We start from the raw sequence: 26,777 nt of genomic DNA on the forward strand, positions 1-26,777 counted from the left end.
TAGGAGTTATGAGATTGATCACTGTTCGTTATCTTCAACTTTCATAATTAAATTGATTATTTCATAGTGTCAGCCCGCAGTAAATCACAGTCGTTTTTCTAAAACCCTAACATATAATCACCTGCCTCCTGGCGGCCGATAATAACCCCAAAGCATCAGACTTATGCCAGGTCTAGACTGCGTGTCAGGACTGATGCATGCTGGGAGCCACTCTTCTCCACCCTTCCTCCAAATATAAACACTGTTGTTTTGACCTAAAATGACTTTACGTTCGTCTGACAATATCGCCTTTGACCAGTTAGTGTCAACATTCCATAGCCGTTTGCTTCCTGTCCATGCAACATGATTCCCTTTTGGTCTCGAATTTTCTTCCTACATGTAAATAACGTTGGATTGATCGTTCAGACACACGAACTTGCCATCTATGATTAAATTGTTGAGTAATGTTCTTTAAAGGAGTCGTAAGATTTTGTGTTACCAGCCGCAAAAGTTGTTGTTCACCCCTCGCGTCCATTTTTGTCGGTCGGCCAGATTTTACTCCCCGTATTTCCCGTACTTCTTAGAACTTTAAAGCATCGAACAACAGATAACACATTCTTCCTGTCAATTCTTACCACTCTGGCAGTTTCAGAATGATTTTCTATCTGTTAATATTTGCTACGATAGGTTTTACCTTCTGTGTTAAGTTTCTATATTTCATCATTGCTGAATTTAGCCGCTTATTTTAAATAAAAACAGAGCAGACGTCGATCTACTAGTGATGTCGGAAATGACGACACTAGACATTGTGGTCACGTATACATAGGGAAAACCCATTCTTCGCTTTACAAAACTCCTAACATTTTATACTATTACACTTATCATTTAACATACGTGTACTTTCAAACATTTATTAAGCCCATTCTAAACTGAAAACTTGCTACTTCAAACTGTCCACCTGTTTGTGTGGCTAGCCATGTTAGGTTTTCAGTCAATTCAAAACCCGTTAATTACCATTCCCCTACCAGCGAAGCCGAAAAGTACTATTAGTTGTATTTATTTCAATTTTCTATACTACAGCTTTTGGAATTCATATCTTATTTTGAACACAAATAAACATAAAGTGAAGAATTAATCACTACCGTACTTTAGTTTAAACTTTATTTCATTTGAATATGTCAACATATATATACACAATGAATAATATGCACACAGGATTCGGAAACAATTTGTAGCAACTTATATTAATCCGTTTCCTTGAATTAACTTTGAATGGTAAATGTACATTTGCACTTGTTGTATGACAAAGATGAAATTGAAAAAGTAAAGAAAAATGAAAGAAAAAACTTTAACAAGTAAATGAATAAACATTTGAAGAGATTTAATAACATAAGTTCATAAACATATTCACAATATAAATATACATATGCATAACATATATGTTTATAACGATCAGAAAGAAATGAATATACAATAACTTCCAAACAAGAAATTATACCACTTTAAAAATAGAAATGAAACTCGATAAGATTAAGTTACAAATATTTTGGATGCGGTAATAAAATGTTGTACATGCAAGGTGAAGATAACGAACAGTGATCAATCTCATAACTCCTACAAGCAATACAAAATAGATAGTTGGGCAAACACGGACCCCTGGACACACCAGAGGTGGGATCAGGTGCCTAGGAGGAGTAAGCATCCCCTGTTGACCGGTCACACCCGCCGTGAGCCCCATACCCTGATCAGGTAAACGGAGTTATCCGCAGTCAAAATCAGTGTGCCAAGAACGGCTTAACAATCGGTATGTTTAAAAATATTTTTATTACAGGAGAAATTTACTTTAGGCGACATAATGTAAGCTCTTGTGTGTTGAAATCTTATGAGAGCCGTAAATTTAAACAATATTTTAACTGAACTAAAATGATATCCAAAATATTGAAACTGAAAAACATTTTTGGGAATATAGTTAACAGAGTCGTTGTATCTGTGAATATGGATCTAAAGTATTTAAGCATATGAATACGGAAATCAACGGGGTTTGAAATGACCGACAATCTAACCTAAGTTTATTTTGGTTGTTTGTTTTACGGCTCTTAGAGAATTTTTCACTCATACTGAGACACAGCCAACAGTGGATGAAGTACAATTTATCACAAATTTAAGATTAGTATGTACATGTAGCGCTCAGGGCCGTAACAGTGAGGGTTCTTTAACGTGCTAACCCCATTCGCGATGCGAGACCTCCGTTTTGGGGGTCATATCCGAAAGATCCGTGATTCTAACTAGTTAGAGTTGGACGGATGGGCATTCACTAGTCACTACCTATGTTTAAGTCTTATATTTGACGCGGCCACGGAACGTGCGGGACTCGGAACTCTGACTTCCGGTCACGAAGCGAACGTTCTACAAGTCTTACTGAGCTATCGCGACTGGTACCTAACGTAAGCTTTGAGTTTTCAATTTGAATGGAATAAATGCTTGAAGGCATGTTTGGACATTAGCGTGGAGGATGATTACATGTCTGTATGTGAGAGCAGGGACCTATATAGGTCCCTGGTGAGACTGAGAGATAATTTTACATGAAAACATTGAGGCGTCGATCAAACAATTACAGAGATATTAGATAAGATCTCAATAATGCGAAGAAAAGCTGCTTTGTAAGATAAAGTTTTTATAACATCTTTATGGGTATATCTGTAATTCTCTCCTATATCTGAATTTTCTCCGTAATGTTACAGTTTTATAGCTAAAACTAAACCAGATAGAGTGACGTTATGAAAAAAAAATTTCTGGCAGTTGATCTATAATTTTAAATAGTAAAGAACGAAATATTGATGTTAAAATGAGCAAACAGCATTCTCCATAGACTTCGACAATTAAATTGAAGGATTTCTCATTAAATGTTGAAAACCGTTTCAGAATATTTTTTGGTAATAGCAAAAAATTGATAATTTTGAATGGTACGTTAATTTTCAAAATAGAGACATAGTCCAATCCGTCAAAATTTAAACCAAATATCAAACTAATTGCTACAAAGCTAATTGACACTTATAATGAAAGTATTTATTTGTACACGTAACATATTAAAACTATACGAAATTAAAATTTGAGGAAAATTTAATTTTGGGGGCAAATATTGGGTTTCCACTGAAATAACACGAAAATCTGGAAAAATCTTTAATAATTATATCAAATCAATTGGTATCAAATTATCTAGAACTCAGATTGCAGGATTGGGTTTTTACAATTAATATAAAAATTTTACTACCAAAATTGATGTATAGAAAATAGAATTTTGGGGGTAAATGTAGTTTACTAGTGAAAAACCACTGAAAACTAGAAATATGGATTATTTGGTCATATATATTAATTTAAGTTATTTACAAGTAAAATAATACGTCTCTTCATGTACACTGTACTGATAACGTATTAAAGCTATACAAATTCAAATTGTGGTGAAAAATTGAATTTTGGAGTCAAATACATGTACATATATTCTAATGCAGTCACTTATTAGAACTTTGCTAAAAATTTTGTTGATTTTTTTTAAAAAAAATGGAAACCTCGATAACACCACCAAAAAACGAAATTAGTGATGAGTCCAATTGATTTGAGGTAGGTGGCTGATGAGAGTCGTCTTTTTTAAACTTGTACGAAGGACAAAGTCCCACTGACTCTAATTCTCGAGAATTGTCAACATTGTCTGTGATCCGTATTCCCTGTCATTTGATCTCACTAACTCATTTGACGTGCCTCTATTGCACACCCCTCATTAAAAATAGTTGTAAGGAGGGTCTTTTGACAAGACAGCTTATTGCACAAAAATTATAGAAACCACCAGTCGCAGATATGAAAACGTATGACTCTGAATCGGATAGTCCTTGCATCATCTATAGATGACGCAACACTGGACCCCGCTTTAAGTTACGATGTGTAAGCGGCGATTTTTGACAAAGAACTGAGAAAACGACACCAACTAGAATGTGCACGAGAGGGGATCTCCAGCGTCATCATCTCAAAGACACTACAACCTTGCAAGAGACCGCCGCGGTGGTCGAGAGGTTAGAGCGTTCGCCCCGCATACGGAAGGCCTGGGTTCGAATCCCGCCCGCGTCAGACCTAAGTCGTTAAAACAGGTAGTGACAGTTCCATCGCTAAACGCTCGGCATCAGGTGTGAATGTCACGGGTCCTCGGAGATGACCTAAAAAACGGATGACCCGTGTCACAGTAGGTGTGGCACGCTAAAGAACCCTCACTGCTCAATGGCCGTTTGCGCCGAGCATAGGCTTACATTGAAAGCCCTTCACCGGTCTTGGTGACGTCTCCATATGAGTGAAAAATTCTCGAGGGAGACGTTATGCAAGATACAGTCAATCAACAACCTTACACGAAATGGACAATGGGGTGCCCTCCCATTGTTAATCCTAACATTAATATTTGAAGAATAAAAACTACAGGAATTCTGGACCAAAGTCAGGGAAACAACTCTGAAAACAGTAGTAAAGTTCATGGACTGTAAAGTAATGATGAGCAATATTCACCTCCGGGAAACCCGGGTAAACACATCGGGCAGTATACCTACGTCTGCCGCCAAAAAGCAAAAAAAAAAAAATTTTACGACTACTGAGACAGGGGAGTCTACGGGAAATTTTGACCGGATTTTACTGGGCTTCAAATTGAAGATATCGCTTTACTCCCAAAAGTACACAACCTTGATACTGAATTCTATCAAAAATAACTGATGCTGCAAAATATCTATCATTCCACGAGAAAGACATTATATTTCAAATAAATGCACCAACAGAAAAAAAGTTTATCTATTGACTATTTTCATACCTATCGCAGGGCCGTAAATTAACCTTCAATTTGGAGGATGCAGGAAATTAGACGGGGGCCTGGGCGGCCCCCAGACGCTGAGCACATTTTGTGCACACTGAACACGTTTCGTGCAAAATCCTTGATTCTAGGGCCTTCTAAGATGTTACTTGACTAACTCATTCTAAAAGAAAGATTTGGAATGCTTTTTAAGGGAGGTATCATGTTCTTAGTTATTGGAAACAACATAAATTCTAATGAACTTTAAATTTTAATTTTTTTTGGCTCAAAAGTTGGAGGAGGCAGCTGCCTCCTCCGCCTCCATGTAATTTACGGCCCTGCTATCGTGCATACGTTGAGCGCCAAAATTAAGGACAGTTCAGATTTCGTATTGAACGTTTGCTCTTACACACCGGTTGCCTGTTGGTCAGTTATGATTTACACAAACATGTAATCTGAGGAGCCAAGCACTGCCGAGGAAGCTGCCTGCAGAGACTTTTATGAAAATCCAATCCCCATCCACTGCTGACCTAAGTTATTTACTTACATTAAATCTAGAAAATAATATATTCAAATCAATCATTGAATGTAATAAGTATTCTCCGTCTGTATGCGATATTCACTTACACCAAATCCTCAACGAAATTTTCAACAAATATTCAGAAAAAGCAAAAATTACTTAAGACTATCGCTATGGCGACGATGGATTTTTTATTTCTCATGGAAATGAGATCCTTGATCTTTTTGCTGAAGCCAATGCTCATCATCCATTACTCAAATTCATATACACGTCATTTCCAGGCAAAATATGCATTTTTTGCATACGACGAAATACAAAGCAAAAAGATTCGGCATACGTGTAAATGATCAAATCCTGGATTTTAAAACATACAATATACATGCATTAAACCCATCAACACGTTCCAATATTTTGATTCTAGGAGTGCTCACATTCCTTCTATTTTTAAAGGATTCGTTAAAGGCGATATCATTACTTATTTAAGGCGATATCATTACTTATTTAAGGCGATATGATTACTTATTTAAGAAAAATACGTAACACTACTGTACTTAACATAATTCTGTTTAAATTCAAGAAAATTATCGTTAAACCTTGTAAAGGTACGTGTTCGTACTAAACTGTATGGCGAAGGACGGGTTGATGTTTCTTCATCAATTCTATGGAACTGCGTCCCGCTGGATCTTCGTGTTGAGGGTTCATTAGCTGTTTTTAAAAACAAACATAAAACACATCTTTTTAATCTTTTATGGCTTTCTATGTATTTACTGTTATTTGTTTTTAGTTTGTTTTTCTTGTGTTACCTCAGTTTTAGCATTATTTTATGGCTTTATATGTATTTACTGTTATTTGTTTTTAGTTTGTTTTTCTTGTGTTACCTCAGTTTTAGTATTATTATATGGCTTTCTATGTATTTACTGTTCTTTGTTTTAGTTTGTTTTTATTGTGTTACCTCAGTTATAGTATCATTTTCTATGAGTTTTGGTTTGTATTTATTGTTTTACGCGCTCAATGTTGATTATATATTGTTTAACGCCCTCTTGAGGATATTTCACTCATATGAAGACGTCGCCTTTGTCGGTGAAGGGCTGCATTTTGGCCCATGGTCGGCGCTTACGGCCCTTGAGCAGGGAGGGATCTGTAGTCTCATCCGAAGGACCTCCCCATTTAGTCGCCTCTTACGACAAGCAAGGGGTACTGAGGACCTATTCTAACCCGGATCCCCACAGGCCGCGCTGAAAGTGATAACTTTAATTGAATCTGAAAAACAAGTCACAGTGAAATAAATCAAAATGTACAAAATGACATGCCAGGGACACAGCACTTATGGTGAAAAATAACGCCTCCTTGTTTTTTTGTGGGAGGGGGGGGGGGTGTACAGTGTAATCATATACAACCCTGATCTCTGAAAAATAAAACGGAGATCATCAAAATACTGGTACATCCTTACATAGGATAAGGACTGCAATGTAATTCTCTCCGAATTATCTATTGTGTCATAGAAATGCAAGAAGTTTGGGCGATTTGCCCATTTCCTAACTAATTAGATAATTTGTATCAAACAGATGTTCAAATAGGCTCCTGATGATGGCGAATTCGCAACTGATTAATAAACCTTTATTGAAACTGACGAATCATAAATCTTGTATCACATCGCCAAAGCACTAATTTAGGATCGAGTCAAGTGATTTGAGGTACGTGGCTACATGTAACAGGAACCACTCTTTTTGGAACATTCGGAAGTTTGAAAGCATTAACATGAAATCAAGTTGATTCAAATACAGTTGTTTTGTTTGTGTACATGTATATTTGATTTAGAGTGTTTTATTTTATGTATTTATTCTGCCGCTTTTCATTTGGAAAATATCTATGTACTTCACAGAAAATAAAAATGTTTTCGGACTGTGAAACTTTGAAACATTTTCTTGTTTTTCGCGAGCATACGCTTATAATTGCATTATAGCTAGAATGCATAAAAATGTATACGGTGCATCGTAGTTTTATTTCATCAGAGAGAGCCCGTGGGTCATCTCGGCTGAGATTCGGCTCGGCGGAATATTTGGACTGATGCCTTCACCGAATCTCGGAGCAGTCCTTCATAATTCATGTCTGGAAATTGACTTTCAGCTTCGACTGGTTCTAGCAATTAATGTGCACTTAGTGACACCGCTGGTCGGTTCAAATAAGTTAGTTAACTATTAAACCAACTCTATATAACTATTATCGCAATTCACCTTTGAATTAGAACGCTTTACCCGATATAGTATTGCGTTGTGTGACGACACAATTGAACGAGACGATTGAACAATTTGAATGACATGTTTGATGTAATACAGCAAGAGTTTTCATTGGCCGATTACAGCCCGCCCACTTTCTCGAGCGGATTCAGTGCAGCTGGAGAACTGTACATAGCTCTCTGAAAAGATCCACCTCTAATAAAAACCTTCGATTTACGGGTCACAAAAAGCTGCGGACGGTTGAGGCCTGAAATCGGTGTATTCTTGTGTTGCTGTCTCATAAACTCAATATAAAACAATCTTAACATATTTTCCTACTATATACTTGCGTCCAAACATACCTTCAAATATTCATTAAAGCCACACACCACCCGAAAACTCTCAGCTTCAAATGGTTTCGTTTGTTGACGTAGCCATGTTACATGTAGGTAGCCGGTCTATTCGAACTCTTGCTATTGGTATCTATTCATAAAATCGGTTGTAAGTTATGTATTCGCTCTTCATTTATTATCAACACGAATAATTAATAGAAATTAAAACATTTTAGTACCAGTTTTTGTAAAGGTAAAATAAGCTCTAGATGAACGAAAATGCTACATAAGGACATTAGATGGAGACCGGCCGGCGCTGCCGCTCATGACTAATGAAAGCTGCACTGCCGTGAGTTTAGCTAATTGAATAATTATCATTTAATAGGACTGGGGTGGTATATTATTTAAACAATTTAGCTAAAATATTTGTGGGGTATTAGTACACATCTAGACGCTATTGTGCCAATATGGAAATGAACCGGGATTCGGCTACCTAACATGGCTACGTCTACGAACGAAATCATCAAAAGCTGTGATCGAAATTTTGGGTCGTATGGGGTTTTAATAAATATTTGAAGGTATGTTTGGACACAAGTATAGTAGGAAAATATGTTAGGATTTTTTTTATATTAAATTTATGAGACAGCAACAAAGAATACAACTTTTTCTCTTTCTTCCTTTGAAGTTTTTTTTTCCATCTAGCATCTGGCCGTCATGTTTTCAAATGCTGACTACTCCCGTATAAGGGAATTTGGGCGGACTTATACATATGGACCAATGGGAGTTTCTGTTGCATTTCGCAATTGTATTACAAACAGATTCAATTGTGTCGTCACACAACGCAATACTATATCGGCCAAAGCGTTCTAATTCAAAGGTGAATTGCGATAATGCTGCATTACTTACCGTCTAAGTATGTAAAGTCCATAAAATAAACTATCACCAAATTTTCCGTTCAAATGATAGTTTCATGGCGCAAGATTTTATCACCCAAAATTGAAGAGTTCCTATGCTTTTTTAACGCGATATACAAGTAGATATTTTGAGATACTACGTGTACGTATCAGCAATTAAGCCCATTTTGGGCCCAAACTCTGTGATAGCATAAATATAGAAAGGGGTCTAACTCTGTGATAGCATAAATATAGAAAGGGGTCTAACTCTGTGATACCCTAAATATAGAAAGGGGTCTAACTCTGACCCTGTAAGAAGTAAGTAGCATATATTTGATTTGAAATTTTAATTGATGGGTCCGAAATATTCCACACTAGTCTGACATTCGCTGCTGCCATTGGCGAGAAACCACCCGGTGACCTGGACCATTAAAAGTCCGAGTAAAAATAAACAGGTGAAATCGAGAGAACGATGGTGTATATCTCTTTAGGTCACCTGAATCATTCAGGTGACCTATTGCTATCTGTTTTTGTCCGGCGTCGTGCGTTAACATTTGAACATTTTCAGCTTCTTCTCTGAAACCCCTGAACCAATTTTGGCATATAGCATCTGTGGGTGAAGGGGAACAAAAATTGTGAAATTCGTGGTCCCTGCCCCCCTGGGGCCTGAGGGGTGGGGCAAAAACCATCAAAATGAGTGTAATTTTAAAAAATCTTCTTCTTTACTCCTGGACATCAAGAAGCCAAACTGTGGGCATAATTATAATGAGCATTGAGCCCTCTACCAAAATTGTGAAATTCATGGCCCCTGGGGCAGGGGTTCTTGTGTTAGGGTGGGGCTCTATTGGTCATATAGTGAAAATGTAGAAATTCTTTGAAAATCTTCTCTGTCTCTGGGTATTAAGTAGACAAACTAATAGCATGGTAATGATGAGCAAGGATGCCTCTTTATACCCCCCGCAACAAGTTGTGGGGGGGTATACTGGAATCGAGTTGTCCGTCTGTCCGTCCGTCTGTAGACGCAATGGTTTCCGGGCTCTAAAGCATTATCCTTTCCACCTACCGTCACCATATCATATATATGGACTACCCATGGGATGAAGATGTTCCCTATCGATTTTGGGGTCAAAAGGTCAAAGGTCAAGCACACTGGACATCGAAGTAGCAATAGGGTTTTCGGGCTCTAAAATGTTATCCTTTCCACCTACAGTCACCATATCATACATATGGACTACCCATAGGATGAAGATGTTCAATATCGATTTTAGGGTCAAAAGGTCAAAGGTCAAGCGCACTGGACATTGAAGTAGCAATATGGTTTCCGGGCTCTAAAGCGTTATCCTTTCCACCTACAGTCACCGTATCAAACATATGGACTACCCATGGGATGAAGATGTTCCCTATCGATTTTGGGGTCAAAAGGTCAAAGGTCACGCGCACTGGACATTGAAGTAGCAATATGGTTTCCGGGCTCTAAAGCGTTATCCTTTCCACCTACAGTCACCATATCATATATATGGACTACTAATGGGATGAAGATGATCCCTATCGATTTTGGGGTCAAAAGGTCAAAGGTCACGCGCACTGGACATTGAAGTAGCAATATGGTTTCCGGGCTCTAAAGCGTTATCCTTTCCACCTACAGTCACCATATCATACATATGGACTACCCATGGGATGAAGATGTTCCCTATCGACTTTGGGGTCAAAAGGTCAAAGGTCATGCGCACTGGACATCGAAGTAGCAACACTCAGAAAAGAGGTAGTTTATATCTATTACCAACACCCTTTGGGAGATTGGGGTAAGCGGGGGGTATTCTTAGTGAGCATTGCTCACAGTACCTCTTGTCAAAAATTGTGAAATTCATGGCCCCTGGATCAGGGGTTCTGGTGCTAGGGTGGGGCTCTATAAGTCATATAGTGAAAATGCATTATTTCTTTGAAAATCTTCTTCTCTGTCCTTGGGTATTAAGTAGACAAACCAATAGCATGATTATGATGAGCAAGGATGCCTCTTTCAAAATTGTGAAATTTATGGCCCCTGGGTCAGGGGTTCTGGTATTAGGGTGGGGCCCTATTGATCATATAGTGAAAATGCATTTTATTTCTTTGAAAATCTTCTCCTCTGCTGCTGGGTATTAAGTAGACAAACTAATAGTATGATAATGATGATCAAGGATGCTTCTTTCAAAACTGAAATTTATGGCCCCTGGGTCAGGGGTTCTGGTGCAAAGGCGGGGCTGACCACATAGCTATTCAATGTTTCTTCCATCCAAAAGTAAAATTCTTATATTTAAACACAAACCTAATTCAAACATTGGAAGGTTGTTACATGATACTCAGGTGACCTATAAGGCCCCTGGGCCTCTTGTTTATTTTAAAAACCTGTGGCTTGAAATTTGGCATGCAAGTCGTTGAAACATTAATCTATGCAAGGAGACCGGCAAATAACGCATATCGCACATAGTTTCTGATTTGCTAGGCATTTGAAGCGAATGGGTCGTTGTGGTTTTTTTTATCTGGGTCAGAGTTAGACCCCTTTCTATATTGATGATATCACAGAGTTCGGGCCCACAACGGGCTTAGCCCCTGTGGATCATCGAATATGTAAGTTGAAAAAGGAAACAATTCCAAGACAGAGAATATTCTAAATCCACGAAACTACCAAGCTAGGGTTTAATGTAGAAAACTTCGATTAATATTTGTGTTAAAATTGGCGATGAGCTGCTCCAATAGTATTGTCATAGATTATAGTGTTATGGCTATCCTCGCTGTATACACGTATCAACACTTCGCGCAATTTACGTCTCTTGTATTTCCCTATGTTGACCTTTGTAATTTTCTGATCTGTAGCTTTGACATTTGTTTTATAAACCTTCCGATTGCAGTCACTACAATGATAATGCCCCAGGGTGGGGCAACCAATAAACTTGCATGAAAATTTAATAATTAGCTATAATTCACAGTAGTGACATCTTACATTGTGTAGACTTGGCTTTTCACAGATCGACTTTTGGCTAAACCTGCACAGGGACGTAACTGGCGGTGAAATGTTGAAACGTTGTTGTTCTATTGATAGATTATAAAGATATTGATCGCTGTTGTCATCGTGTTCACAGGGACGTAACTGGCGGTGAAATGTTGTTCTATTGATAGATTATAAAGATGTTGATCGCTGTTGTTCTATTGATAGATTATAAAGATGTTGATCGCTATTGTTCTATTGATAGATTATAAAGATGTTGATCGTTGTTGTTCTATTGATAGATTATAAAGATGTTGATCGTTGTTCTATTGATAGATAATAAAGATGTTGATCGCTGTTGTTCTATTGATAGATTATAAAGATGTTGATCGCTGTTGTCATCGTGTTCCTGGTGTGCTGGGGACCAAAACTGATATTTGACGTCATCAGCAAAATGACGCCAGAAATTCTTTTCCATGATGAAGTATTCAAACTCAAGGTTAGTCTTTGGGATCATGATTAAATATGTATTGAATGAATTCCGTTTGCAACGAATTGCAGGGAACCTAGAAAATAATCTAATATTATGTCATTCGTTGCACACGTTGGTGCATGCATCCATATTATTACATGTACCAATGATTGGAAATAGGTGCTGCTTCCACCGGAAAAGCTAGAGGCACGCTTAATTCTAAGCCTTGACGTATGAAATTAAAGATTACAGAAACATTTTTTTTTTCCACATATTATTGCCTATCATATTATTTTTTTTATTATGATAGGATACTTTTGCATAACACATTAATTCCACAATTGGAAAAAAAAATCACAAATAATGCTCATCATCCACGTACCGTTCAATGTTTATTTATATCGGTATTGATAGTTATTTCAAAACAAATGACTCTAAATTTTAAGACTGGATCAGTAAATAGACATACTCTTCAATGTTTTCTGTTGTTGTAGAATATCTACAATATTCCTGGACAACCTCTTTTTATATTCTGTCTTTAGACTGGACATGTTAAGGTACAGCGATGTCTGTACATCCGTGAGGTCGGGATTTTCTGTTTCTATTTTCATTTCTCTGTAAGCTGAAACTTGCTGTGTACCCTCGTTGTGGGTCGCTCTAGATCATTTTCTACCTCTTTCTTACCTCTGATATATCTCTCTTGCAATTTCGGGAATTTTTTTCCATTATTTGAAATTTAATATTATATGGAGGGTACATGACTTCTCTCATTTCTGAAGAAAGAAAAAGTTTTTTTGTGTTTTATTTTTGTCAGTTTTGAGGAAATATTACAAAGAGAAAACATTATTTGTCCTTCTAACTCCTTCCAGTTTTCAAGTGAGGACCTTACTTTACAGAGTGTGTGTATGGGTATCAGACTCATTATTTCTTTTTCAATTTTTGAGGAAATATGACAAAATAAATAATGTCATGGGTTGTCAACTCCTCTCACAGTTTCGATACTACATTCATTAGAGTTCTACAACCCATGGCTAAAAAAACTTCCATAATAAGCTCGTGACGGGCACATTATGTACTTTTCCCGGTTTTCTATTTTACCAGACACATAAATGAGATGGACTGCTGACTTGTGACGTCATCCTTACATTTCAATTGGAAGTATCTCCTTTCCGATTGTAGCGCCCTCACCGGGGAGCATAGAAGTATTAATGACGTGCACAGAAAACACTTTTCTGTGGTAATTCTCAATGGAAAGGGAAGGAGCGGGGGAATTACATACAATCGGGCTTTGGGGGGTCAAGGTTTATTGTCTTTATTGAGCAGGAAAAAAACCATACAGACGTTTAGATGGAGTAGTATATTGTTGAAATTGCAGCTGATTGTTGTAAATTTTGAAAGAATTGCTGAACTGGTGATGAGAGTTTCCAGACACACACACACACACACACACACACACACACACACACACATATATATATATATATATATCCATCCGTTGTCAACCTTGAGTCTTGACAGTATTCAATCCTTTCTGTTATTTTGTGCATAGCGCATCGCTTACATTTGATTGATTGATTGATGTTTTCCGCCACACTCAACAAATTTTCAGTTATGTGGTAGCGCCCAGTTTTTATTTGTGGATTGATTGATTGATTGAATGTTGTTTTATGTCCATCTCGAGAATATTTCACTCATATGGAGACGTCACCACTGCCGGTGAAGGGCTGCAAAATTTAGGCCTATACTCGGTGCCTATGGCCATTGAACAGGGAGGGATCTTTATCGTGCCACGGGACCTCGGTTTTTGCGGTCTCATCCGAAGGACCGCCCCATTAAGTCGCCTCTTACGACAAGCAAGGGAGTACTGAGGACCTATTATAACCCGGATCCCCACGGGACTTATTGGTGGAAGAGAGAACCCAGATACCATGTACATTGGAAGAGACCACCGACCTTCCGAAAGCTTGCATTTGAGCTGCTCAAATAATATGCTGACATTGTGACAACTTTTAAAATCAGTTGTTAGAATTTTGATTTATGAAAAGAAAAAACTAGTGACATATAACACTCTTTTCCCTGTTTTACCTCTCTCGTGATAAAAAAAAAAAAAGAGCGGTAGATGCAAGGTGAAGATAACGAACAGTGATCAATCTCATAACTCCTACAAGCAATACAAAAAGATAGTTGGGCAAACACGGACCCCTGGGCACACCAGAGGTGGGATCAGGTGCCTAGGAGGAGTAAGCATCCCCTGTTGACCGGTCACACCCGCCGTGAGCCCCATATCCTGATCAGGTAAACGGAGTTATCCGCAGTCAAATCAGTGTGCCAAGAACGGCTTAACAATCGGTATGAAACACGTCAGACAGCATTTGACCCAATGCGAGGTTGTATTGACGAACTAGATCGTTATAACGACTATAGAATTTGTGAAATGCTGACTTCAATCGAGACTGTTGAAATCCCTGTACCATCAACTTGTTTGTCAGTAGCTTACCTCGATTTAAAAACTGACTATACCCAGAACAAGCTCTTGCATATCGAATCAGTTGAGATATATAAACACCATATGCAGGTGATAATGGAATATTGCTATATAAATGTGGGAAGTTGACGATGGAGAAGCTGAAATCATCCCGTTTGTCATACAGTTGAGTTGTCAGTTTGCCGTTAATGTCTACTTTCAATAAAATATCTAAGTATGAAGCAGAAGTCGACGACTCTGTGGTGTCCTTTATTTCGAGCTCACAGGGATATATCAAATCAACATATGAATGAAAGCTATCATTGTTAATAGACAAAACGTCATCGATATATCTAAATGTCGAATTGAAGGTCACAGCGAGAGATTTTTTCTTCTCACGTAGAAGTTTTTGAATAAATTCTGCTTCATATGAATATAAAAACAGGTCAGCTAACAAAGGAGCACAATTCGTGCCCATGGGAATTCCAACAGACTGTTGGAAGACCTGATCACCAAAGACCACGAAGATATTGTAGATGTTGTAACAACTTTATGAAGATTATTTAATGAATACAAAATGAACAAACATTTGGGAATATTCATATTTATTCCATGTTAAAATCATTGATACATGAGTAATACGACATGTGAAACAGAAAATAGACATGTGCACATGTGAAACAGAAAATAGACACGTGCACATGCGATGCAGGCAGTAATGGCTGACTCAGTGAGGACAGCTACCTTTTGTTTACATAACATTGGTATTTTCTCCAGCCGGACACTTTTTCGGTTAATGAAGAATTTCATCAAGACCATATCAGTTGGTTTAAAAGTTTATTGTACATCGACGACACAAACACAATCGCTATACAAACTTGTATTACCGAAAGAGTTTCTTGTAGCTTTCTATACATCGCGGTGAGGGCGCTGTTAAACTAAGAAACACGTGTTCCCGCCATTGAGTCGGCAGTCGCTCTCATTTACGTCTCTGGTCTTACGTGTACGTACGCATACTAAAATCATCAATTACTAAGAAGTAAAGACGACGAAAGGGCGAAGGACTGATTTTAGTTTCACTCACTTGTTCGTCGCCTAGCCTTAAACGCAAAGTAGCGAAAATCAAGCGACCTGATCAGAACACCATTATATACACTGTATGATATTAATATTATAATTATCGTGATATATTTCAATTATGAAACAAGTCAAAATATTACATTATTTTCGAAGAAATAATCTTTCCCTTCGCCGTAAGTACATTACCAGACATGTAGCAGCTTAAAACACAAAAATCAATATATGCACCCAGGGGTACATGAGCCGAGTTGCATGGGATACATTGTAAAGTCAGGAATGATTTGACATATTTATAATTGTGAATTTTCGGATTTAAACTTTTAAAGTTATCATGCAGATCCAGATATTTCTAAAATTTTCAATCTTTTTTCAGAACTTTGACCTTGACCTTTTTTCTCCAAAATCAATAGGGGGTCTTCCTAACCTGCTATCCAACAATTTAACCAAGTTTCATTTGATTCAGTTTTAAACTTTTCGAGTTACTGTCCAGAAACCATATTTGTCTGAAGTTTTCAATCTATTTTCGGTCACTGTGACCTTGACCTTTGACTTTTTTTCTCCAAAATCACTAGGGGCCTTGCTGTGCTGGTATCCAACAATATATACAAGTTTCATGTGATTCAAATTAAAAAATTTCGAGTTATCCTCCTGAAACCAAAATTTTTTTGGAATTTTAAATCTATTTCGGTTACTGTAACCTTGACCTTTGACCTATTTTCTCCAAAATCAATAGGGGTATTCCTTACCTGTTACATAACAATATCTTTAAGTATCATTTGATTCGGATTTAAACAGTTATCATCCGGAAACCAAATTTTTCTGAAATTTCATTCTATTTTCGGTCACTGTGATCTTGACCTTTGACCATTTTTCTCCAAAATTAATAGGGGTATTCCTTACCTGGTACCCAACAATATATCAAAGTTTTATTTGATTAGATTGTAAACTTTTCGAGTTATCATCCGGAAACCAATTGTTGACGCCCAACCGCTCGCCCGCCCGCATCACCAAACCAATAGCCGAGTTCAACTTCGTTGCAACTCGGCTAAAAATAGGGAAACATCTGAGTAGAATTGGACTGCATTTAATTCAACCACCCAAATATAGAGTACATAGATATATACACACACAAAAAAAAAAAACAACCAAAAAAACCAAGCACATTACAGGTCAACTTCTTTTTAGAAACATTTCAATATTTTTCGCCTACAAGTATCCGCAATGTCTCGAACTCTGGCTCCAATCCATTCGCAAAGTCCATTATTTTATGAAGACCATAGTTCTTCATATTGTTGTGCTTGATCTCCACAACGCTTCATTGCAGAACCCTTTCACTCTGGTATAGGAAAGGGGTTTCATACAATTATATTTATATTACAAATCGCATTTTCCTCTATGAACCAACCAATTTCAGCGCGCAACACAATCCGTTCACATTGACTATGAACAGATTATGAACTAGCTTAAAGCACGCGACTGAGAGAGCGTAATGAAATGAAAAAAATAGAACAACTGTTACAAAAATCTCGCAAGTCACACCTTTGGATTAAGATTGTAAACTTACGTGGATTATCATCCTAATCTTGCAGTCTCCTACCCCCAAAATACAGTGCACCTTGCAATGTTGATAAAATGCAGGGTGAGACGAAATGTGACGTCAGGTCTGTGTGTTGACATATGTCACAATAACAACTGTGACAGAGGTTAGGAGTTCGTTTTATGCAACAAAATAGAAGCAATCTAAACAAAGGTTGATATAGTAAATGAATATAAATATAAGAAATGAACATCACTTTTGAGCTGTTCATGGTCTATATGAACGGATTTGGATTTGAGGCAAATTCTCTGTGAATCGCTAGCGCGATAAACCTGACGTCACATTTCGTCTCACCCTGCATTTTATCAACATTGCACTGTATTTTGGGGGTAGGAGACTGCAAGATTAGGATGATAATCCACGTAAGTTTACAATCTTTATGCATTGAGGGAAAAGATGGAGAAAGATGTAACATCAATGTGACCAATGTCATTATTGTATATGATACAAAAATAATGACAGGCACTGCTATGCTGATGTACCAGTAGGAAAGTTAACATACCCTTGCACATGAAAAAAGCTATAAAACACTCCTCTTTGATCCGTTGTAAATTGTAGGAAAATATTAGATCCCTGAGTCAGAACAATGTGTACAATGAAGTATTGTAAAGTAAAATTCCAAGTCCATCGGAAAAGCCATATAGTAATAGTAGGAGAAGTGTTCACAAGATATCTTACATCGGATAAGCCATATAGTAATAGTAGGAGAAGTGTTCACAAGATATCTTACATCGGATAAGCCATGTAGTAATAGTAGGAGAAGTGTTCACAAGATATGTTACATCAGATAAGCCATATAGTAATAGTAGAAGTGTTCACAAGCTATTTTACATCCTCCACCCCTCTTAGATCCACAATGACTTTTAAGAAAATAATTGGATTCTCATGCCCCTACAATATGCGCATCTAAAAATGACAATGAAACATTGTACAAAGTTTCAAGTCTATAAGATACATCATATAGGGTGGGAAGGAAGATTTTGTGACAGACGGACGGACGGACTGACACAGACAGAAAGTACAAAAACAATATGCCTATCCCTGGAAAAGGGGAGACACACTAATGCATAATCATTGATGATAAATATTGGTCTTATCAAATCCATTTTCGGTAGGATGTCAACAGCTATTTAATAGGTTCCTTTTTTCTTCACAAGCTTAGCTAACCCACGTTCAGATCCCTCTAATATGTTTGTTACAAAGTGATTATCGGTTAGGTCTGCCATCGAACCTGATAATGAGCCAATCAGATTCCATAAAACGAAGTCCATTTGCAGAATCCCCACTGACATTCCCATGATGCTCCCGTAAAATAACCAGATCAAGTTTATTATCAGCATAAACTGCTGGAAAAGCAGCAAATCAGCCGCTGAAATTTTATATATTCTCAACTATTTCCAAGGAAACACGAGGAAATTGCAATATCAGATATTTTATTTAATATTGGAAACAAAAGATTTGAATACCAGGAGTCGTATGCATAAAAATTCTAAGAATTTTCTTAAGTATATACTTAAATTTCTTAAGTATATATTTAGCTAAGTAAGATTCTTAAGTTCCGTTGCATAAAACCTCTAAGCAACATGCTTAGTTGTTTTTAGCTAAGTACATCGCAATATGCTTAAGTTTATCGTTGCTATGTCAAACGTCATTTCCGCTTTCACTTTACCGTAAACACAGATTGCATGGAGTTGAACATTTTCTTGATAAGTCTCTCTTGTATCGCTAATAAATGATGGAATACTATAATTTTTTGTGTTATGCAAGGTTAATAAAATAAATAGACCAAAAATCAAATGTCGTTTTATATGACGTTATATCCGATTTCATCGTCTGCATCTGCATTGATCTTTGAAAATATGGCAGAAAGAGAAGGTGTTGAGAGTCAGTCATTACAGACAACTAAGAAAAGAAAACCGAATTGGACAGCAGATGAATGCTTGTTTTTAAGCAAGTGTGTAGAAGAACATAAAAGTATCCTTCGAGCTAAATTCGGAACGGGGGTTACGACATTAAAGAAACGGGAGATTTGGAGGAAAATCACAGATGCCATCAATGCCTCTTCCTCCACCAAGCGAACGGTGGAGGAGGTTGAGAAGAAATGGCACAATATACAGATGAAGGGGAAAGCAGAGCTGGCAGACGCACGACGTAGTGTGAAACAAACGGGTAAACGAATATATATTAAATCTATATAGTATATATATAGTATGCATTTCAAATTTGCTTGAAAAACAATACACGAACAAGACAGGCATTAAATCCATTCCCCGTAATGTGCTGATGATGAACTATATTTCTTTACTATCGCATTTATAAATAAATAGAGACCTAGGCACTCGAGGGTAGCCTAATTGTATGTTATCTTACCGTACCATCTAGTATGTAGCCAAACAGGCCCAATATCATATGTTGTTTCTGTATTCAGCAATCAAATCCTCAACAAATTCGAATATCGCAGTCTGCACAAAGTTATACACAGTAAACAAAATGTCGAAATATGCATCGTCACGTCATTGACTGAAATGACGTAATATTATTCAAAGGTTATGTCCCTTTTTTGCCCCCCCCCCCCTTCCGGTCATGAATAGATCCTTATAAATCATGAAAAAGTAAGTGTGGAAAGTTAGCTTACATAGGTGACGTATAAGCCATTGCTATTTTGAGAAATTTTTAATTTAACTTAATGACAGAAAAATATGAATAATGTAAAACCTTTGATCGATATGACCCTTCTAAATAAATATAATGTGCATGCATAAAGTACAGGGATAACCCACGGAAGCTCGAAATTGATTTGCAATGGGACCCTTTGATGCACGGATATTGGCACTATGGGATCGAACTCGGGTCACAACTGTTACTGTAGAAGCGAGAGCGCTAACTCCGCCCTACCCGGACACCTGCTTTTTTAACTATGAAATCTCTAAATTATGACAGAAGTTCAGAATGAGAATAGATCTACCTTGATTTAATTTACCTAATGACTAATTAAAAAAACAACCTTGGTGATTTCATCTTAAATTTGATAGAATAAGTAAGACTTTGTAATGTAGAAATAAATATAGGATGTCCCATGGTTTGTGGTTTGATTTGAATTATGTTCAACAAGCTGTGTTTTCTAGATTATACAGAAAATACATAATTATTATGATGTGTGATTTTTTTTTCAATAACTACCCACCCAAAGCTGGCCCTATCTATGCAATACAGCCACTTAAAAAGGAATTTTTCAAACAATTTTTCATCATCTAATTATTACCAGGGCGGATCGAAGAATTTTGAAAGGGGGGGGGGTACAATTAATTCTGGTTTTCAAAATTGGGGGTACATCTTAAAGATGCGTAGTTTATACTTTTCTTTATCAAAATCATGTGACGAAAGGGGGGGGGGGTCTAACTCCCGGATCCCCTCTGGATCCGCCACTGATTACAAACTTCAGACAGTCTTTGATTCCTTGATGCATTTAAGTATGAATTATTTTCTTTTATTTCTAAAGAATATATACTTGCATTAATTTCGAAATTACACATAATAGCCTAGTTTAACATTTTTTTATACTAGCAAGTATTCTTCTATCCCAACATTCGAACGCATCAATTACCCCCCCCCCCCCCCCCCCCCCCCCCCCCCCCCCCCATTAGGCAACCGGACCAAGCTGCTACCATCTCTATGTGCAATATCGATTGATAGATATATTATAGGATTGAACATTCTTTTTAAAGAATTTATCGATGTGTAAACTCTGGACATTTTACTCACAAACGGAGTAAAAGTGCAAGGCACTTTTATGTTAAGTTTGTGTGTAAAATGTTCAGAATTTACACATAATAAATTCTTCCAAAAAAAAATATGTTTGATTCCCTGTATTATCAATTTCAAAAATTTGAATAGTTTTCCCGCACTGTGTTATTTGTTTTCAGGCGAGTGCATGTACGTATGCATAGCGTTTTTGGATTTATTGATGTGTAAATTCACGATTAGATTTGTTTTTGTCCAATCAAAACAATTGTAATAAATAACATTAGAATTATACTACATTATTTATCATTACTTGTTTTGGCACCAGCGTATTTCGTTTAATTTTGTAGGCGGTGGACCAGCGGGAAAACCTTTAACGCCATTAGCAGAAGCAGTTGGGAGTGTTATTGGTACCAACAATATAAGTATCAGTGGGATCCCTGGTACAGTTGACACAACATATCTAATGCTCGACAGACCAAAGATCAGCACGGAAACCACAGCGAGTACGATGTATGTTCAGGAATTTTATACACCATTTCTTAATTCTTGGATTGAAAATTGAAAAAAAAACAAAAACTTATCAATGTATAAGAATTCGATTCCTTTTATTTCAGTGAATCAGATGGCTTTGTGACTCAAGATCTCCATGTCATCAGCACCAGTGAATCTGGAGATGGGCAGCAACAAATAAACTTTGTTACTGTCCCACAGCCAAACGCATGTCCTACCAATGTTTGCACCCACACCGTAATTGACCCGCATCTGCAAAAGCAGAAGCTAGAACTAGAAATTGAGAATCTCACCCTCCGAAACAAGTTTATACGACTTCAGATTGAAAGAATTGAAGGAGTAGATACAAATAGTGAATTATAAGCGCTTTGACACGAATTTACTCACATTTAGTAATTATCAAATAGTTCTATAATCTTGAATTAAATAATGTTGCCAGTACTTTTTTGATTATTTGTATCTTTTCATTTACTGTTACGCAGTGACCACATACCTGTTTACATAAAATGAGCAGAAACAATGTGGTTTCTGTAAGCTCGACCATCTGTACCCTGGATATCTGCAACTATGTGGTCATTGGCATTTCCATTGTCATTGTAAGCATCTGCGTTGTCATCATCGTCAGGGAGGGGCAGATTGAACATTTTTGCGATGTTATGTAAAACTCCGCATGCTATGATGACATTGCTGGCACGTTGAGGATGCTGACGTATTTCTCCATGAAGAACATGGAACCGTCTTTTTAAGTGACCAATTGTTCTCTCAACAAGGGTGCGAGTGCACTTATGCGACCTTTTAAAAATGAAGATATACTTTGAGAAAAATAATTGGGGGGGGGGGGGTGTCAGAGATGTGTGTTACATTCATATATAGATAGAGAAGAAAGAGAGATGTGTGTGAATGAAAATATGCAGTTCCAAAGTATATCCACATGAAGATGGATATTAGAATCCAGAATGCGTTAGTGTTTTGAATATACTTTTGAGCTGTATATTTTCTTTCTTTCTTTTTTTTAATCTATTATTTTTGTACTCTATGTTAGTCCCTAAGCCATGTTTTTTCTAAAGTTTTAAAGATACACGCATGTCAACAACAAAAATTCGACTTGTATCTTTCGTAATAGTTAACATGAATGATATCTATGTTTGTTATGCAGAATGGGGAGAGCGAATTTAAACTGGGTCGAAATGCCTCGGTACCGTTTACCGAAAGCAGCAACCCCAACAATTTGGATGAACAGCAGCGTCCTCGTCATGATGGGTGTGCTGCTAGAGAATATGAGAATATTTCTCGTAATATAAGCGATAAGTGTTTATTTTTCAAAGTGCTCCGATATATATTAGGCCCTAATTTCCTTACCTGTTGTACCGTGACTGTGGACCAGCTTGTGGATTTAAAAAAGGTGTCAGCAGCCAGTCTTTCCCAGGATAACCGCTATCACCGAGAAGATGGCATTTCACGGGCAATAAACGTCGTTGAAAGAGTTGAAATAGACCACTCTCCCTCAGTATTCTGGCATCGTGAGTCGCTCCCGGCCAGCTTGCCACGATGTCTAAAATCTTATAACTGGCATCACATACAATCTGTACATTTATACTGTGAAAGTTTTTCCGGTTGACATACTCCACTTCGTGTTCACTGGGAGCTATAATTCGCACATGAGTTCCATCAATCGCCCCAACCACACCAGGGAAACCAGCAATGGCAAAAAAGTCAACCTGGTGCTTTCGAATAGTTCCTGGGTCCATTGGAAAGGAAACGAATCGCTTGACAATATTTGGTTGAACAAGAGCGGTAGTAACTCTTTGAATTATTCTTGAAACCGTTGACTGGTGAAGACCAAAGTTGTCACCACTACATAGCTGCATCTTACCTGTAGCATAGTATCTCAAGGCAACCATGACTTGCACAATTGCAGGTACACTGTGATTTCTGTTGGTCAAAGGCATAATGTCATTTTGAATTAAATCTGTTATAAATTCAATTCCTTCCTGATCAAATCTAAATCTGTGCTGCAGTTCTGCTGCTGTCATTGATTCTAAGGGATTAATTCGTGGTTTGAATGTTCTCTGTTTTCTGTCAGCCATTTTGTTCTTGCTAAGCAATATGCTTAAGAACTTAAGACAAGTAAAGACCATGCTTAACTTTAAGCATATACTAAGCATATACTTAAGAGTTAAGAAGTTTTATGCAATCTGCTAAGCAATATGCTAAGTAAAATCTCAACCTGCTAAGCAAGAAATTCATACTTAAGTATATGCTTAAGGACTTAAGAATGTTTATGCATACGACTCCTGGTACTCACTTAATTTAAAAAAAAAAACCATTTATTTAATACTATCATTTATATTAGAACACTTGCGTGGTTTTCAAAAATTATGAATGTATGAAATATAACTCAAACATGTAAATTTACTAATGCATTATGGAAGTTTTAGGAGCAATATAACAAACACATTATTTGAAGAAAAAAACTATCAACGTTATATAAATGCAGGTGTTTAGAAATTCAAATGTGATTGATATACATGTATCTGTTTATTGAATGAAAGCGAAAGAATTTCAACTTTTTAAACACATAAAAAATATAATCATGAGATTTTGTATGAATTGTGCTTTTTATAGGTTTTTATTCAAGTTTCTGGTCTATTTGGGGTGGTTCTCACTGGCGGATTAAGGTGGGCCTTGGGGGCGCATATGGCGTGTAAAACTTGAATCACATGTTTTTGAATATGAATGATAAGTTTAGAATATGAATAACAATTTATTGAATAAGAATGACATGTTTTTGAATATGAATAACACGATTTAGAATAAAAATAACATGTTTTTGAATATGAATGATAAAATTATCGAATATGAATAAAAACTTTTCGAATATGAATGATATGCTTTAGAATATAAATTACAAGTTTTCGAATATGAATAACAAGATTATTATAATAGTGCAACGTTTTACACGCCATAGGCGCATGCCCTTTCCATAATTTTTTTTCCTTCAAATTTTAATGCAATATGTGTCTTATCAGAATACAGTTTTAAATTCACAATTTGTACGGAGTAGATGCTTAAGAAATTATATTATACATAACGCGCTTCGTGAAATATGCCGACACAATAATTATCAATGAAACCTGAACCGTCATAAAACAGTGAGATTAAAAATTCGATGTGAAGGAAATGGCATGTTTTGGTGATATTCTATTTCTTAATGATCGACAATATTTCAGCGACGTAACATCAACGGTAGCACAAAAGACCAGGCTTATACAGCACAAAGCCCGGGCCTATACAGCAAAAAAGTCCGAGGCTACACAGCACAAAGCCCGGGCCTACACAGCACAAAAGCGCGGGCCTGTACAGCACAAAAGCCCGGGCTTACCGGTACACATAATTTCACACACACAGAATGCATATCTCTTTACTTTCTGGTTAGGGTCACTTTGGTATGCTATATCGATTCACCGTAACATTAAAGTATCGGTACTAGGTTGCATCCTTTGAGTTTCCGTCCGCCAGGATCAAATACACAGTCCAAGGCGACCCATGTTTCTTCAATGAACGACGAGTTCGCCATAACTTCTATGTAAGGGTACAGAGTCCCAACAAAAGTAAAGTTCAATTATTGTTCATGAATATTCAATTGTTGGGGTTTTTTTTGTACATTGGCTTTATTCTTAATTTTCATTTGAAATTTTTGACTAGGCTAAAATCAGGGCATTAAAACGTTTCCTCAAGTCTGAATCAATATGAAGATAAAACGGCCATTTTATGGCATTTCAGAATGTTTAAATCCCTGTTCAGACCCCTTGCCGCTTTGGTGCCTACACTTCCATTCATCATTTGTTACGCCCCTCTATTTATATATACATGTTTTTGCCTATGATATAGTGTTACCAATTGTAATGATAACATTTCCTCATGAATACACTGCAGTTATGAATAATACGTCTGTTTTGTGGGAATTCTGATAGAAATGAAAGTAGAATGTCAAAATAATAAAACACAAAGCTTCACGTCAACATGTTTTGTATAATTTTGAGTCAACACTCATTAAGTTTTGTTTTTCCAGGCACAGTGGTTCTTGAGAAGATTCTTAAATAATGTCACCATAGTTTCACTATTCTTTAATTGTTTCCCCCTTTGAAAAGGGTAAGACCCATGTCACCATATTTTCACTATTCTTTAATTGTTCCCCCTTTGAAAAGGGCATGACCTATCATTTGTATAGTTAATTATTCTGAATCCTCTTCACCAAAGGATGATTTATTTGGTTGATACTGGCCCTGTACAGTTCGGGAGAAGACATCACACCGTCTGTTCCGGTTTTGATGAGATGTGCATATGGTAGATGTTACGAATAAATAGGTTGATGCCTTCCTGTCAAGCTGTTAATTGCACAAATGCGAAGGGGAGATGTGAAAAGTGGGGTTTTTTTTCTCGAAATTTCTGACCCAACCAAGTAAGTCATCTGAAAAGAAAAGACTATATGTAAACTGTGGATCCGTCATTTGCTTAATGACAAATTAAAGTTCGCGACATTTGAATGAGGAAACATGTACCGTCTGCCTGGTCTGCAACTCGACTGAACGTCTTCTTTTCTCGATTTCTTTTTGCGAAAGAATGGGCTCAAATCTATACAAATCCAAACTTAATTGTTCGTAACTTGTCATGTTTATAGTGCTGTTGATGAAATAAACCGGAATCGACGGTGTGATGTCATGAATAAAACTTCAATGGCCGCTCTCTTAGCGGCGGGTAATTTAAAATACATGATAGATTAATTTTGATTTAATCGTTAAACAAGGATTTTAGTTGTTAAAGACATTTACGATATCAGTAAGTAATACCGAGCGAAGCTCGGACGGGCCGAAGGCCCGTCCGCGAAGCAAGGCTCTAAAGGTAACACGTATGTAAAAGAAAAAAGTCAAAATCAGCAAAAGAAAAAGAGGCAATCTCTATATACGTTCACTGAATTTTTCGTGATCCATATGGGCGCCGCCATTTATTTTTTCATCACCTGTTTCAACAGTTATTCGTGTTTTATTATGAATGCAAATAATAGACGACTCTGACGTGCAATTCGTAATTTAAACACTCTGTTTGTTCAAAGTGAATAGTATAATTTTCATTGTAACAGGTTTTAGCAAATAATTACATATAAAACCGTAATACGACTAAATAGA

At 37.0% G+C, this 26,777-nt stretch overlaps 1 protein-coding gene, 1 long non-coding RNA gene and 1 pseudogene across 2 annotated transcripts in view; 2 read left to right on the forward strand and 1 right to left on the reverse strand.

The window, feature by feature from the left end:
* LOC125651942 (myb-related transcription factor, partner of profilin-like) overlaps positions 1 to 21,655 on the forward strand; it is a 109,233-nt gene extending 87,578 nt beyond the window's left edge. Inside the window, exons 2-3 of the mRNA XM_056162640.1 lie at positions 18,807 to 19,506; positions 21,429 to 21,655. Of these exons, the coding sequence (XP_056018615.1) occupies positions 19,134 to 19,506; positions 21,429 to 21,643 (588 nt within the window). The 5' untranslated portion in view covers positions 18,807 to 19,133 and the 3' untranslated portion in view covers positions 21,644 to 21,655. The remainder of the gene's footprint in view (positions 1 to 18,806; positions 19,507 to 21,428) is intronic.
* LOC125669001 (allatostatin-A receptor-like) overlaps positions 1 to 26,777 on the forward strand; it is an 89,420-nt pseudogene that overhangs the window by 60,597 nt on the left and 2,046 nt on the right.
* Positions 21,724 to 23,073, reverse strand: LOC125651940 (uncharacterized). Its single transcript, XR_008802407.1, has 3 exons — positions 22,951 to 23,073; positions 22,085 to 22,383; positions 21,724 to 21,843 (listed from the first exon to the last, which is right to left on the reverse strand). It is a non-coding gene; the product is annotated as an uncharacterized LOC125651940 (long non-coding RNA).

The sequence above is a fragment of the Ostrea edulis genome, chromosome 4 (assembly GCF_947568905.1).
Source record: "Ostrea edulis chromosome 4, xbOstEdul1.1, whole genome shotgun sequence".
NCBI classification, from domain to species: Eukaryota; Metazoa; Mollusca; class Bivalvia; order Ostreida; family Ostreidae; genus Ostrea; species Ostrea edulis.